At 40.2% G+C, this 17258-nt stretch overlaps 2 protein-coding genes across 2 annotated transcripts; both read right to left on the bottom strand.

Annotated features, from left to right (window-relative positions):
• Window positions 1-63: 63 nt before the first annotated feature.
• On the bottom strand, window positions 64-9764 carry LOC105459414. The gene is made up of 6 exons (XM_011705414.1): window positions 9621-9764; window positions 8540-9041; window positions 7986-8273; window positions 2017-2314; window positions 1265-1437; window positions 64-1048 (listed from the first exon to the last, which is right to left on the bottom strand). Exons 2-6 carry the CDS (start codon window positions 9021-9023, stop codon window positions 726-728), a joined length of 1566 nt encoding a protein of 521 aa, XP_011703716.1. The 5' UTR covers window positions 9024-9041; window positions 9621-9764; the 3' UTR covers window positions 64-725.
• A 3177-nt stretch (window positions 9765-12941) lies between these two features.
• LOC105459367 lies at window positions 12942-16766 on the bottom strand. Its single transcript, XM_011705321.1, has 3 exons — window positions 16329-16766; window positions 16026-16201; window positions 12942-13913 (listed from the first exon to the last, which is right to left on the bottom strand). Exons 1-3 carry the CDS (start codon window positions 16595-16597, stop codon window positions 13519-13521), a joined length of 840 nt encoding a protein of 279 aa, XP_011703623.1. The 5' UTR covers window positions 16598-16766; the 3' UTR covers window positions 12942-13518.
• Window positions 16767-17258: the final 492 nt, after the last annotated feature.

The following is a 17258-nucleotide window of genomic DNA, read 5'->3' as shown; positions in this document are numbered from 1 at the left end:
GTAAAGGATATTTGTATAATGATAATGGAACAAATATTTGGAAAAAAATAAAATTAAGTCAAATTTTAATATTATACAAAAATTACAATTTATTTATAAATAATATGATAAGTTACATGATGATCCCAAAATGGGTAATCGATATATAAATAATCATTGGATTAAATCTGGTGGTCCCGTGCGAGTACTGACTACGAATCGTTCCGCATACGATAGACGCAGAAGATTCTGAAAGGATACCGCACGAGTATGATGGAGGGGGCGCGACTTCTACCATTCTGACGGGATTCCACTATTTTGAGAGTCTTTTGAGATTCTCATAATCTCTGAGTATGGCTTTTCGTCGTTATCGATGAAATGCTAAGCTTCGTCATAGATATTTGTCGTCATGTATATCGAACCACGGCGATCGTAGTCTCCCTGTCGATTGTCGATTGCGGCATCGTCGTTGGAGTCGTCGAGTCACGTACCGTTAAATCCAGTCCGCGCAAAATCCAGTAACGTCCGTGTCTAACAGTCCTTTGCCCGTCTATATAGAGTTTACGTTCAATATATAGTCGTTTGTATATCGTAAGATAAACGTCCTCGTTGTCGAGCTGAGCTTGTACGCGGATTCCTGAGAAGCTGAGTCACGCCACCCTCAGGTGATCGCCGGATTAGAGACGATCACTTTGGCGAATGAAGGTAGAAAATTAGAAGGGAGAGAAGTTGTGCATAACATTGAGCTATTCGGAAGGTTTATACGCTTTGTACGCAAGATCAGAAGCGGCCGCTGATCTCGCCCAACCATGATGATCGTGATGCACATCGTGTCCGTAATCATGAACGGGGTGAGCGACGACCTCGTAGCTCTGGCTCTTGTAAGCAAGCAGTTTTTGCAGGCCGAGGATCAAGCTGATGATAAGAGCAATCTTGCCGATGACAAGGGCTTTGAAAGCAATCAAAGCCAAAGCACCAAGGGCAATAGGGATAAGAGCAGCAGCTTTCAGTTTCAAGAGGAGAAGGATGGGCAACAGAGATTTAACGATCTTCTTCTTCTTGCCACGAGCTGGAACATAATTCCGAAATATAAATTTTTCAACTTTTTTTTTTAAAGAAAATTTATGGGCATATCCAAATTTTTTAAATTTATATCTTAAATTTGGAAATGTTATATGAGCGATGTTATCACTGTTTAGAAAGTATATGACAGAACTTTAAAACTTTAAGAAAAACTTTTTCTTCTCTTCTTTTTAAATTAAAAATCAGTATAATTTAATTTTACCCTCATCAAAAGAGCGAGAAACGTCTTCAGGAAGGCTCAACTCAACAGTGTGTGTGGATAGGAATTTGGCGGCTCTGTCGACAATGGCTTGATCAATTGCAGCTTCTTTGGCTTCGGTCTCAGCAGGTAAAGTACTTTCAATGTCATTAAGAGACCTTGCATTGTCAGCTCGGCTGAAAAGAAAGAAGTGTTCTTTTATCATGATCATTATATCTGCATACATGCATTGAGCTATCTTAAAGTCTGTTAACAACTTTCTATGCTAATTTTACGATAACCAAACGTTGCAGAGTCAAATAGAATCAAGTAGCATTTAAGTTACATGTTCATTGATTACAGGAGTGATTAAGTGAGAGTAAAGAATTAATTCTCTTCACACAATTTATTAAATAATAAATTTTCTAGTTTTTTCTTGTCTTTTTCTCTCTCTCTCTCTCTCTTTACAATTCTAATTATAATTCTGATATATTTAAAGCGAATTTAAATCGAGTATTACAAAATAATCAATCTAGAATCTCTCGGTAATCAAAGTGATAATTTTTTATGTCTCATATTATGTAAATAATTTTATACACTTTAGTTTAATAATAAATATAATATTTAAAATATGATTTCACGCGTTCACTACACGAATCACCTGCCGCATTTCTCACGTCCCAATTTCACTGAATGTCGACCACCATCTGATTTGATGGTTGGATACCGTAAGACGTACAGATCACTATCTCGAGTAAATCCTCGCTGTCCCTTACCTATTTTTAGCATCTTCAGTCTGCACGATCTTGAATCCGTCAATGATCTCGATGTCAGCCGAGCGAGCGGCACGGTCGACGTAGCGCAGAGCCTTCATCTTCAGACACACCGCAATGCTTGATTCTCCGGAACAGGAAGCGTATACATCGAGGGCTTCCTCGAGGATTGAAGGTGGCGGCGCCGCCGCGACGTCCTGTGACGTCGGTGCAGCGAAAGCGGATACCACGAAGAGCGCGCCAACTACCACGAATTTGAACATCTTGATAGATTTTCCGGACAGCGAGAGAAACACCGAATCGAATCAATTACTCCAACTCCTCGAAACTTGTCTTCACTTTGTCTCCTCTTCCTCACGCTTCCTTGTCCTTGCGATTTCGACTCCCCTTTTTTTCTCGCACGTGAACGTTCGAACGAGTACGGCGATCGTATCGACACTGCCCGAAAGAATCACGATTGCTGCCTTTTATCCTCGTCGCGAAAGGGGCCCGCGTACGTTTTTGAAATTTTGATGGCCCCCACCGGGTGGCCCCCGCCTGCCGCCGGGTTACAACCCATACGAGCTATTGGTTCTCCTCCAGGCGGTCGTTCCGTTTGTGTCGTGTACGTCTCTCGTTGACGCGCTCCTCCACACCGCTGGTCCTTCTCCACCGGCTCTCCTCTCCGTATACCTGTGTACCTACTTAGGTCGTTTGTGTACACAACGGGTGTGTGACTGCCGACAAACCCGCCCCGTGCGTGTGCGTAATACGCAGACAGACGCACATTCGCGAGAACGCGAGAGGAAGAGGACGAGGAAGAAAGGAGAGAGAGACGGTGAAAACGAGAGAAAGATGATGTGTACCTACGCACCATTGGCCTCTTCCTCCGAACCACGAAGATCGGACCACGATCAAATCGAGGGAGATATTTCGGCACGAGTCAAAAGCATTGAGAAAATACCGACACCAAACTTATACTCTAACCAATCGTAGAAGATGGAATGCGGTGTCCTTTAGGAATTTATATTAAAAACGAAGATAAGAATGCGGACTTGTTCGACGACGTCGCGTTATCATTCACCGCGATGTGCCACTGATTGCGATTCTTATTGATTTAGCGATTTCGCGCTAGCCGCTATGCAAATAACCATGGAAATTTACGTGAGACTACTCTCGCGAAAGATTTAGGTGTTACGTCCTGTTTTTTACCTGCTAAATGCAATGGTGAAGATACAGCAGCTGCGACAGGAATTGCCTACTTGTCAGAACTTTCAAAGAGACACATGTGCAATGTGCTATGCATTAAAGATGAATTATCTGCGGTAGCATAAATTATTTGGCGTAGTCTTCTCTCCGAGGATGACTCTTGAGATGACTTGCCGAATTGAGTCACTTGTCATAATTAGTTTCTAGGACAGAATAAGGAGACTGTCTATATTTAATTTATTATCGAATTGTATTTCTTTTATGATCGTGCGTTCCCACTTGCGCTTAAATTTGGAAAAAAAAACGGGACTTTGTCTTAGATTGTTCAATTAACGCTACTTTTATTTCGAAAAATCTTGTGACACCATTTGCAAAGGATCGCATATTGTATTAATAGAAAAGTCGCAGTTATATTTAACCAAGCACTCAGGATAAGTTAGTTTATGATTTCGCTTTCAAAGTATATTACACCGGGTACTTCTATACACTATCAAGTAGATGATACTTCGCTCGCGTACACCTCCACAACTTTCCAACGTGCTTAATAGCCGATGATGGTCTTGCAATCAGATAGCACAGACGTCGCATTGCACGATTCATTATTATCTGGAATTGTAACATTTCTAACGTTTTACGACCGCCGAAGCATCTTTGATCTTATTGGAGGTCACATTTTTTAGAACAATTTTATTCTCGGAATTCTATTTCCTAATAATATGTCCCGATTTTTACTAATAACAGTTATTTTTTAATTATGTCTCACAATATTGCATTCCTCTCGATTCTCTGTTCCGCTTACTCCTCTTACCATTTGCCTTCATTTCTTTGTTTTTTATTCTATTCGTCGCCTAATCCTATAACTTAAACACATAATTTAAGATTATCTTCTTCTGGATGGTACCGATCAATACGATAACTAGTCAATAATCTTTGAAATTAATGTATTCCGATGGCTCTGTCGCACGGAACATTTAACGGTTTTTTACATGGAATGTGCGTGCACGCATCACTGTGGTTCGATCATGTGTGTGAGTTGGGCCCAAGCCAGAGGTTTCCTCCAGGAGGACAAGCCGCGCCTCGCCGCGTCTTGCCTCGCCTCGCCTCGCCTCGTCTCGCGTCACCGTGACCCGAAGGCTTCTTGACTAGAAAAAAAAAATGGAAAAAGGGAGGAGACATACTCAAAAGTATTTCATCGCTGCCAGTGTATCCGTGCACGAGGGAAAGAACTCGGATGTGCGGCTGACTTTCTCCGCGCTTCAAGTTCGAAGATGGTCAAGCGAATCTCTGCATTGATCGGTCCAGCTTACGTTCTCACAGAGTCATAAAATTCGTCTTATCAAAGAATTCGCTTACATGAAATAATATTTTAACACACGACGTGTTATTTAAATAAGTGTTAAATTTTCTAAAAATTAATTCTACAATCGCTTTTTTATTTTATTTATCAAATTTTGACATTAGAATCTAAAAAAATATTATCTGACAAATATTTAAAATTAAAACATCTTTTAAGAAATTTTTCTAGTATTTTTTAAATATATTTTCTCTTTATTGTCTAAAATGTATCTAAAACACTTAAAATTTTTTGAGATGCTATATTTTAAATTTTAATTACACAAGTTTTTCTTTTTTACATGGATGTAGATACAAATATTACACCAAGAATATATAAAGATACGAATATAAAAAAAATGTTTTTAATATTTAGTTCATGAAGATATATATCTGATAAGAAATAAGTATTATTCGCGACCTTCTCAGACGACGTACATATACAATGGATCTCATGGAACTTTCACTTTGTTCTCGCAACTTTTTTTCTCCGCGTCTTGCACGAGAAACGTTTATTCTTTCCGTGCATTGGATTCCGTTATTGTATCACAGTAAAATGTTCCCCGTTGCGATCAGCAGACAAATCTGAAAGTTCCGCCGTCCTTTGCATTGCATATCTATATATTATGTACAGCAAATTAACTTGTACATAGCATCGCGAGCTAAAACGCTAATCCGAATGGTACATCAAGCCGGGTGGCAGCCATGCGCACTCTTGGTGGTGGAACACTTTCCTCTCGTCGACGCCGGCGAGAGTGAACTCGTCCGAGGATCGAGGTCAGGTCAAGGCCCCCACGAAGTGAAGCCTTCGTACTTGAGAGTTCTCGCTCTCCTGCTTGTTCTGCTTCTTCCCATACCTCGTCCTGCACCTTTGTCCATTTGTTCGTGCGCTGATCGCTTCTTTGCTACTTATAAAGAGTTCAGAGCCATCTAAACAAAGTATCGCGACGAGAGAAAACATTTTTTGCTACATATGATGAAACTCGTTTCTCCGTTTACATTCATTGATTGTCGTAATCGTTAGACCGTACATCTTTTTTTTCCTTTTTTTTATATACGATGCGAAAGATAAGTGAAACGTGTATGAAAGTACATAATTTTGTGCAGTTATTATATACGTTATATGTCGCTATGCGGGTTAGTAAAACCATAGTATTGATCCATCTTGCTTTCCTGCATACCGTTGGAAGTGCAAACCCGGGATATGAAAGAAACAGAGAAAAAAAAGATTCGCACCTTAGACGCTGGAAGTACGCGTGAATGAACTAAACGAAAGTTCTCGACTCTCTTTTTTTCTCATTTGCGCTCGCATGCGATGCCGTAGCTTTTTACCTAGCGATTAGCTCCTCTCTTTCTCTGCCTGATGTTAATTTAGAGCAAACGAGGTGAACGAGGTTAAAAAGCTGAATGAAGCCGCATAAATGAATGAACGAAAGCTAATCGTTGGAATGAAATTACATCCACCGGGATGCAAACAATAGGATACGCAAACAGATTAATAACGACCTCGTAATAACAGCGCGCGATACCCGCAAATACGGGTATCCTCCGCGCACAGCTCTAATTTGTTTACTCGCCGCCGAAGAAAGTAGCGATATTAGTACTTTCACGAGAATAAATTTGTGCTTAATGTAAACTCAGTTAGTGCTAATTCTCGTGTATGGCCTACATAGAATACTCTCCTAGTTCGCTCCTCAGCCTATTTCACATCGTTGTTCGGCAATCATGATTGCAATTTCTAGGAATATCGTGACAAGTACCGTGACAAATTGACGACATTTTTACATCGAATGCATAAATGCAGTATTAAAATATCTAGCGATGCATACCACATCCAGGAAAATAAGAAAAAAGAAGTAAAGGATTCTGAATCTCCCGATCCATCGAGGTGACTTTCGGAATTCGAACGTGGAAGGGCCTCACCAGCACGCGTATCAGGAACGGGACTACTTGGTCAGAGATATGTTCTTGAAAATCGACTCGAAACTTCAAGTTTGGGCGAGAGGCGGAGAGGTCGATTGACGAGAACGCGAACGTAGCGAGAAAGAGAGAGAACGAAAGACGTGAACTTGTGGAATACCAAGGAGAATCGGGGGACCGGGCTTCAACTTTTTCTCCGGTATGGTAGAGAGTGTTAGGCGCACCTTGAAAAGACTCAGCGCGGATGCTGACTGGCCCGATCGGTCTGCTCGGCCTGGTTTACTTCCCGAGTGTGTGTCCACTGACTGGTCCCCGCGTACATCCTATACGTACATACACGCAGGCTCTCTCGTGAGCGCACACGTGTACGTTTACACGCTCGAATACGCACACCGCGCACACGGTGTCGTGAACGGAACGAGAGTCGAACAAGTGCGTAAAGATGGATACGTGCTCGCGTGGACACATCAGGTTTTATTCGTGCGTTTCTCATATGTAGGTGATGCCGCTCCTCCTCTCGATCCCTCTACGTACCTACGTCCTATTCTGCTGTTCGCTACCCTGACAATCTTTCTTGAAGAGACAACCGGAGAGACTCGGAGACGTATGTCCAGTTAGTTGCTTATATCGAGATGCTAAACCGTCATTTAAATGGCAATTCATCGCATACTCGGCTTATGCCTATAAAAGCCTTTCTCTATCTTGTGCATTTGTCTCGGCGCTTTCCACCTCCGATATTCCCTCACCCCCTCCATCTTCCATCTCGTCTCGCGCATTGAGATCTCTTACTTTCGATCGAGTCCCGAATCGACGGGCCATCAGTCGGTCAGGCTCCAGTTCTTTTACACGCCTCATCCCCATCGTTTTCTCGCATCCATCTCACTCATGCTCCTTCTAGCGCATTTCGCTCTCTCCCGCTCATTGCTCTCTCCTTGCCGCTCTACGATTTTAGCGCATCGTCGACATCCGTTAGTTTCACCCGAATTTTAAGCATCTCGCGATCAACGGAGAGACGAATTCTAGAGAGCAAGCGCAAATATATAATACTACTATTGAGCATAACTAACACACAGTAAAAATTCTGGAATAATCAGCTACATATGTAGATATATGTTTCATTCAAGGAATATCAAGAATTCACTGACATAGGAAATAAAACGAGAAAATAAAACAGACACACTCGTGTTCGATAATTACAGGCTTAATTTATTTGCGCATTTAAATATACATATTATATATGATAGCGAGCGTATCGCAGTTACGCGTGAAACAATAAATACCGAAGATGATTCGTGCATGAGTGGCCGCGTACGTGCGATGATCTAGAGTGTCCTAGAGTGAACACAACTAGATAGCAGACAGTGAAAAGAGAGATCAGACAGGTGTGAGAGTTTCGTGAACAAGTTTGGAAAAAGTTATCCGAGGATGGAAATAAATAAAAATTACGCGAATAGGGAAAAGAAAATTTCGCGAGAGAAAATACCGATGTGATTTGAAGAGATGCTATGATAACGTTTGAAAAATTTTTTCCTAGGTTGACGATGGTTTGTATGCAGAGTAGGCAATATCATGTCCCGATCTCGCCCATCCGCCCGATCCATGTCCTCCCCCAACTTGAACGACTTCATGTCCATGCTCGTGGCCACCAGATACGAGTTTCTTTAATCCGATGATAGAAGCGAGTACGAGCGCAAGTTTGCTCACTATCAATGCTTTGCCAGCCAACAGCGCGAGAGCACCGAGCGCCAACGGCACTAATGTACCACCAATTAATAGAGGAATAGCAAGAAGACCACCCATTTTATTCTTCTTTTTACGACCTAAAGAGGATAATATGATTAAGATTTAATGAAAAAAATTTTATATAATTATAATTTAATATTTAACAAACGATAAAATAATAGAATTATAACAAACAATTAATTATGTAAATTAATCTTGTTATAATGAAGACTTAAATTGTAATTTAAATCTTTAAATCTTTTAAGTTATTTAAATCTTTATATTTGTTAAATTATATTTAATATAAATTAATTATTAATAAATCACGTTTATTGGAATAATGTTATTAATGGTATATTTTTACCTTCTTCCGTGAGACTACGTTGAAATTCTTCTACATTTGGTAACTTTAGCTTTAAAGTGTGACTTTGAAAGAATTTGGCGATTTTATCGAAAATCATTCCATTAAGAGCGTCTTCTTTGTCTTCCAGTGCTCGGGGTAAACTGGCTTCGATTTCCTGCAGCGATTTTTCTGGCTCGGATTCGTTGGTAGCTGATTCATCTTGGACCAGAGTAACGCCATCAGCCACATTCAATTGTGCGCTTCGAGAAATTCTATCTATAGCCGACAAGAGCTTCAGTTTTAAACAAGGACTTAATTCCGCGCCGGAACATTCCTTGTATACTTGATAGACAGAACGTAAGTCGCCAAATATGCCATTGCTATTTGACCTCGCGGTTTGTTGCTCATTGATGGAATTAGACGTGGGATTAGTTTCGGCCGATCTTGCAGAGACCGCTGTTAATAATACAGCCAGACATACATAATAATGCGCGAACCGTTTCATTTTTCTCAAAGTGAATATCTGTGAAGAAAAATTAATTTAACATTTACTCATTAAATCAATTAATCAATAATCTGATTCTATAATTCAATAATAATATAGGATCAAGACAATAATAACATGATAATGTGAGTCAATTAATAAATAAATCAATTAGCAAAGAATAAAGCAATTAGTAATTTTGTGTATGCGCATGTATGTGTAATTAACAAATAATTTTTGAATAGTTTTAAATTCTAGATTATAAAATTAAATTGTTATGTTATTCATGTCATTAATTAACTGTAATGTTAAATTATAATTAATTAAAATTCATTAAAATTGATAAATTTTAATCAGATGCCAACTTTCAAAATTAAAAGTATTTATGCCGCATAATACTATATATCTTCAAAGTATAATTTCTATTCAAGGAAGTATAATTTTCTTCGAATAATCCAATCACTTTTGCGGTACATAATCTGAATCAACTCAGAATATATTTTTACAGAAAATTTTATATATGTTTTTCGTATATATCACAGGTTTATAAGAATTCAACACTTAATCGCGATCGCTGAAGGTTCAAATGAAACCGCGCAAGTCAATCAAGCACTGTACCTTCCACGTGACTCGATATGAAAATCAAACGCCTTGTCCTTTGCTTCTCCCTCGGCTATCCGGCTGCGTCCACGCGACTAACGACGTCTGTTTAATTTAACACGATGCGTGCCACAAGATGCGTGTATACCTGGGAGCACTCTAAGTAGACTGTACGTAACGGAAGCCCTGCCCTAGCTCTATATATCTGGCCAGGTATACCTCCGTACCGAGCGATATTCTCCCCACCCAGTTAACGTCGGTGTACACCACCATTGCACGACTATTTTCATTCTCGGGCATTGATTTGAGAACGGTTGCTTTTGCGCTTAGACCAACCACCCGGGGGACGAGAGTAGAGAGCAGAATTCCACCGGAACGCGCGTCATGATCTCTCGAGCTCTCCCCCCGGATTTGTCTCCCACCAGCGAAACATTGGACGCATCCAAGCGGTTCCACCGCAGTTTTATCGCGAGAGCAGACTTCTACCGCCATGCTTTCGCGAGGACCTTCTTCTTTTTCTTCTTTATTATCCTCCGCTCCCCTTCCCCCCTCGCCCTTGCCGTTGGTACCTCGCCGAATTAATTCGACCGGTTTAACCGCGCATTTCGCTCATATCGTTATTATTCCGTTGTTCCTTTTGTGCGTGGGCGGACTCCGCTATCTACGCATCGGCTGCCTGGCCAATCGACGCGGTTCGATGCTCCCGCTGTTCTCAGCTCTAATTTCTCGTCGTCACTCGGGTTCATGGAGGCATAAGAACAAGATTGAAAATGAAAGGCGCACCTCGGAACAATTCGCCGTCGAAAACGCAAGATACACACACCAGGTGTCGAGACGCGCGAAATAATACGTCGCGGATGTACAATAGAAAGCGCCTTGAACGACGTTCACGGTCATTGATATATTTGATAAGCAGGAAGCGCAATAAAATATAAAGTGTGTTATTGGCACGGGGCTACATGCCCGTAGATTATTCTCTCCTGTTTATGATACTATAAAATCATTCGTTAAACTAAGATGGCAAGAGAATTTTTAGGAATACATTGCCTCAACTTCTTCCTAGACTATATCGTAATTATTTACGTGAGATTTAGCGGTAATCTAAAGTACGGATAAGCTTCAGCCAGAATATAGGTATGTTTCTAAATACTCGAAAATGTTTCGTGAAGAACTCTTCTAAACGTTAATTGAGACAGTTTAAAGCGTTACTACCTATACAAAATTATCAACATCACATGTGTACGATTGGATATAACTGCATTTCTCATTACGTTTCAAGTATTGGACGCACAGTTATACCTGCCGGCATTAAACTTGTGATTCTTCGGTTCAGCTATTAAATCAAGGTGACAATGTACGTTCCACTTTTCAATGGAAGATCGAACAAACGTTTCCCTTTACGCACCAACATAATCATGTCATCGAAAAAGAGAAACGATGAATCGGCGAATTAACGTATACCGTTACGCGCGTTAGGCACAATTTCTTCATCCGATTAATCATCTAATTCGCACGATGCTTCATCCTTCTACTTGGTCCCTCGCGTATCCTTGACTTTTCATCCTGTCCAATTCGATATACGTCAGTGGACACGGTCTTTAACTAGGTCATACCAAGTGAAAACGCGTTGCATGTAGATACATTTAGACCATCGGCGTTTCCACGAGCAAAGAAACGAAACGGAGACCATCATCACGCAAAGAAAAAAAGCGAAATAATATCTCTATCGTCTATCATAGAATTATCATTGGAGTATAGTTTGCTTTAGCGTATCGTCGCACCACCCCCTTCGCCTTCGTTAAAACAGCGTTAAAACTGCTAGTGCATGACGTTTTCATTGAGTCGCACGCTATTCAAGAAAGCATTGCGACCATGCAGACGGATGCAGAGGAAAGAGAGACGCTTCTTCTCCTTGTTCTCCCTGGTCTCGCGGGCCGCTGCGCCGCCGCGCCGCCGCGCCGCATCGTCGTCGACGCGTCACGAGTCCACGCGACTGCGATGCTGCCGGAACTTACCTGCATAATGTCGCGTTACCGATTTCTCGTACGCGCATACGTGCCGTGAAAATGATCTCCCGACGGCGCGGCGGCGTGGCGAAAGCGACGGATCTCGTAGGACGCCACGATGAGACGCGAGATAATAATCGTGCCCGTGCGCCCGCGGGTCTTCACCGTTTCCGGTTCGCGGAACCATCCGCGCGCCACGATTCTGAATTCCATTTTGTGTACAACCGTTTCGTCGTACGGTGATTTTCTCGACCGGCCCGATACGCGTGGCTGCTCGCCCGATGAAACTGTCGTTATTGTACATCCTTTTTCTTCCTTAAGGCCCCTCCAAGCAACGGAAGGAACAGCATTACCCACGGTATGCAGGTTACCAGTTGTACCTGGCTGCGCATGCGTCCGCTTTTGGAGGGCAATTACTGGGTTAAGTTAAATATCGTAGATGTTTGCCGTGATTATGACACATTATTCCGACTATAGCTATAAATCAGCGGAAAGTCTAGAGAAATCTTATCTAAGCCTTGCAAACGCTTTATTATATATAGAACTAATCCTCGTGAAACTAATAGTAAGTCAAATTAGTGACAATTATATGATATGGAAATACACACTTCTAATATTAATGCAGTTTGTGATATTTAACATATTTTATACGAAATTAATTTTTTTTCTTTGCAACAAAATGAGTTATACTTTAAAGATACCTAAAACATTTAAAATTTTAATTTAAATAATCTCAATTTTTTGCAGAAATAAATCATATATATATATGTAATTATATATTATATAAAATATATATTCTACATATATTTTCTCTTCCAATTTTTTTCAACAAAAAATTATTTTGAATTTCTCCAGATACTTATTAATAATTATAATATAAGTGGGTAACGAAGAATGCGAAAAGAGAGTAAAAGAGAGACAGAGATAAAATTATAAAATATTTCTGCATCTATTGTAAATCTACATTTACAAATAAATCGCTCCTGATCCCGTATATATTATACAGGACTTGCATTTCAGTGCAATAAAGCGTCTGTGCCGCGCATTCTTCGACTACTTTCACCTGCGCTCGCGAACTTTGTCCTATTTTCATTATCTATTTATGTATGGAAAATGTGGTACAGCTGCGCATCCGGTATACAGATCGTGCTATGAGTTCAATAGACCGTATTTCACGGCCTTACGTTACGCTTTACGGCTACGAGTGCAAGTGCAGTGTTATGTATAAATAGAAGCACTCGGTCATGAACCACGGTCACTCTTACGAGAGCCGTAGAACGCGCTGGTTTCTTCGGCCGGGCGAACGCTGTGGGGGAACTTATTAATGAAGCTGTTTTTCGGGACAAGATGGAAGCATCTCATTTGTCGTTTCTTTTTATTACAAAAAACAGGAAGTGTCATATGGAAGCACGCAGTCAAACATCAAATAAATATTAATTATATAAGATACAACGAATAAATAACGAAACGTAATCTACGTATCACGTAATCACGTAATCACGTAAATCTACGTATATAAAACAATGAGCATCTCCCAGAGGTACTGGTGACTGGCCGTGGGATAAATCGACCGTTATTTAGGATAAAGTAAAAAAAAAAAATAGAAAGATAGGAAAGAGAAAAGAATCAGAATATAAGAGATCATGTCAAGCATAAAAAAAGGATAGGTAGAAAAAGTTTTAAATTGAAAATAGCGAACATCGGAAGCTATAGGTAGTGGCATATTTTCGTGGAGTAGAAGATAGACTAGGTATTATACATAGCAATAGCTTAGGTAAGAAAGGAAAAAGGAAAGACATAACGAGGAATGCGGCGAGTGAAGCAGGCGTGAGTGTAATGAAAGGGAAGAGAATCGTCAGAAGAAAATGGAAGAGAAGCAAGAGGCGGGACGAAAACTTTCTATGGTACGCTTAAGCTTGTGGTTGGGGTTGGTGGGCACGATAGGCAATCTCATGAGCATCTTGTGGCAGACTCCTGGCCCATCCGTGTCCACTGCTGCCGTAACCACCGCCGAAGTCACCGCCGCCGCCGCCGCCGCCGCCGCCGCCGTAACCGCTGTGGTCGTCATGGCTAACGTGGCTGCTGCTGTGATGCGGATGCGAAACTACTTCGTAGGTCACGTGCTTCTGGTGAGAACCGAGAAGCTTTTTCAGTCCGATGATGGCCGAGATCACGAGAGCGATCTTGCCCACGAGCAGAGCCTTGCCAGCAATCATGGCAATCGCGCCGAGTGCCAGCGGCAATAAGGCGGCCGCTTTCAGGGCCATGGCCATCATCAGGGGTCCTAAGATCTTCTGCGCCTTCTCTGTAATGTTTCAAATGTTTAAATTTTACTTTTATATCAAAACAAGCGATAGATATTTATTACGGATGTATTTCTTCAAGATAACTTTTTAAATAGCTACTTGATCCGATTTCATTCTATATATAAATATAATTTGAAATCGTATATATATGTTTGACTATTTCTTTCTATATTTTGCTTTTTTTCTAACAAACACGCTTAAAAATATATTTTTGAATTAAAAAAAATTATTTTTTATACATATCTATAGAATTATTTATAATTATAATCAATGCAAATTAGATTTTTGTTGAGACATTTGATTTATTAAAATAAAGATTGATACATACAGAGTGTATGTTTCCATGTACTTCTCGCTAACTATGGAATATGAATATATGAACCGCGAAGTTTAATGCTATCATTACTCTCTTTTCACACTTCTGTGGAGAACGGGAATCTGGGTACATCGTCAAATGTAGTATAGTAGGTATACTTGAGAGTATACGATTTTCGCTCCATGATGCCAATTACTCTGTTACGTGATGTCTTATCAAGGTATCTATATCTGTTTTCACGAACCGAGTAGAAAATAACAAGCAGTGATATTTACGTAAGGAATGCATTTTTTTGCTATTAGTCATGCATTTAGATTTAATTTGGTAAAGATATAAGAATTTTCAATTACAAAAAACTTAACTTTATTAAAATTTAAAACTTTGTAAAAATTAATACACACCAACATCCGTATTAGTTAGCTTCCATATAGGCTTTTACTATACTATATTTCATTTTATTATTTATTATTAGAAGACAATATCATATTTTAGAGAGTACTATTTAGATATTAAAAATTCCATAATCTGGTATAAAAATTAATTAATACGACAAAAAATATATATATGCAAACTTTACGTTTTAATTGAAATGTTATAATATAACGATTGCGTCAAGATAATCCATGCAAATTTACAAATGATGATATAATCTTGAATTAATTTGTATGGAAAACTGATCGTTAATATTCGTATGCTGAAATTAATCATCATGTAACAGTAATTCATAGCAATTCATAAATAGATAAACAGATGCTGAGATATGAAGGTGCACGTAAGTCAATTGTTCGCGCATCATTTTGTAGGTAATAATAGTTGTCTGTAAATCACGTCACGGCGATCACGGAGATGTTAATGTTTTTTAAAGTGGAATAGTCGAAGGTCAAGGCGAAGTACCAGGATGGAAAGTATGTCAAAAATCTTGCGCAGCGGGATCTCTCTCGCTCTCTATCTGTCTCTCTCCCAACCTTTCAGTATCACCGCGTTCTCCTCCTCCGTTGAGAGGTTCAAGGGGAAGCGGAACCAGTTTCTCAGTGGGTCAACGTCTGCGACCGGTATGGGCTTCCTTGTCGTCATCGTCGCTGTTCACACGGCGGCAATGAACGCAGAGAATTCCCATACCGCAGCTGACGTTATCCCGATGAACCGCGATTACTTTTTCGTTATGCGAAAAATTTTCCTTCTTTTTTTTTATTATACCTCCGTATGTAATAAAAAAAAAAACATTTCTATTAAGAGCAGAAGAAGATGAATAGTAAAGAAATGTCTATATAAAAATATTATTTTGTTTATGTATTACATATTAATATAAAAATATATATATATATATAAATTGTATATTAATAAAAAAACTTTTGCCGTTGCATGCAGAAATATGATAGAACTCTAAAATTTCGAAATTATATGATATAAATAATTATAAATAATTGCGTAAATAAATATTTTTCACTGTAAATTTATCCCTAAAAATATTTGTATAAAATAATTTATTCCCGTATAGATTAATTAATAAAAATTCTATAATGTGTCTATTTGATTATAAATTCCGACATTTATAAATGCAAATGTATAATGAGATTCACACTTGGGATGACTCACAGAATTACTCGAGTGCTACGCTAGTTTCGCTTTTAAAATAATCTTTTATTTGCAACTGTAAGCAATCACTGTAACGAAATTTCTCCGAGAATAACAAACTTAATAAAATATATAATTAGATGGTATCGTAACCGGTTCTGTATTACGTTTGAGCACATCTAAACCCCTTAATGTAAGTTTCATCACGTGCTGTACTCACTCTTTTTTCCACGGCTCTCGACAGCATTGTCGCTAAAATCCTCGAAACTGCGTCCGGCAGATTCAATCGCTCCCAAAATATCGCTGCCCTTCAAGTCAACTTTGACTGAATGCGTCTTCAGGAATCTTCCAAGACGATCAAATAATAGTGTATCCAAATCGTTGGATTCGATAGATCTGCCAAAAATGTAAACATAAATATAACGATTCTCTCGAGTTAAAATTTAGCTTTGTTAACAAAGCTCGTTGTTTAAATTACAGTATACGCGCAATCTCAGAGTTCACAGAACGACCGACAACCAACCTTGGAGCACCCTCGCCCTCGGCGTTGGACGTTTTTACGACGGTGATGCCCTCGGACAGTGTGATGTCTTCTTTGTCGGCCAGCATCTTGTCGACAAACGTGAATACTTTATACTTGATGCAGCTGATGGATTCCTTTTTCAAGCAGTCGGTGTATATGCTCGCCACCAGATCGTTCTCACTTCCGCTGGCCTTGTCGCTGGTCGGCAATGCCAGGGTCGCGGTCAATGCCGCCGACACCCACAATAACGTCACGAAATGCTTGGCCATGTTCACCGAAGTACGACCTCACCGCGCTTTACGCGTCTCGTACAAACGACGCCGAAGTATCCTCAAGTCGCGTGCGTCACCGTGCAGTTCGTTTCTCAATTCTTCCGTGCCCCAACGTGCAGGCGCGTTGTTTGAATCAAGCACGCCAGGATGCGCCGATGCTGTCTCGTGTGTTACATCTAAAAGAGGTTGCTTTGCTTTTATACCGAAGTATCGCACGAGGGGAGCCCTCGTGGGTTCGCAGGCCATCGGGGGTCCGCATTCGCGTCGTACGCTCTCTCGTCTCCCTCCTTTCGCAACTCCTCTCTCATCAGCCCCCACCCCTTTCTCTCTCTTGCTCCGTGGAGTGTATCGGGTGCCACAGAATCTCCCCACGCTGACTTCCTCCCCTTTCATTGACCTCCCTCTCGTCATCCCGCTTATTTTGACAAAATAAAAATTCTTCCTTTTTCTCGAAGCGAGGTGAGAGAAAAAGGGAAAAAACGCAATCAAAAGAAGATTGAAAAAAAAAAAGAGTAGTACAAATTTCTATATCGAATACCTTAATATATATCCAACATCCTTTAGCCAGGATGACATGTACTCTCAAATTGCATTCTTCTCTGGCCAGCCTCTCTTCTTCTTCGTATTTCTCCGCCTACTCTTCCTGCTAACATATCCG

The sequence above is a fragment of the Wasmannia auropunctata genome, unplaced genomic scaffold (assembly GCF_000956235.1).
Source record: "Wasmannia auropunctata unplaced genomic scaffold, wasmannia.A_1.0 LD334196.1, whole genome shotgun sequence".
In the NCBI taxonomy this organism is placed as follows: Eukaryota; Metazoa; Arthropoda; class Insecta; order Hymenoptera; family Formicidae; genus Wasmannia; species Wasmannia auropunctata.
The sequence above is the reverse complement of the archived record's forward strand: the minus strand, read 5'-3'. Positions and strand labels throughout refer to the sequence as shown.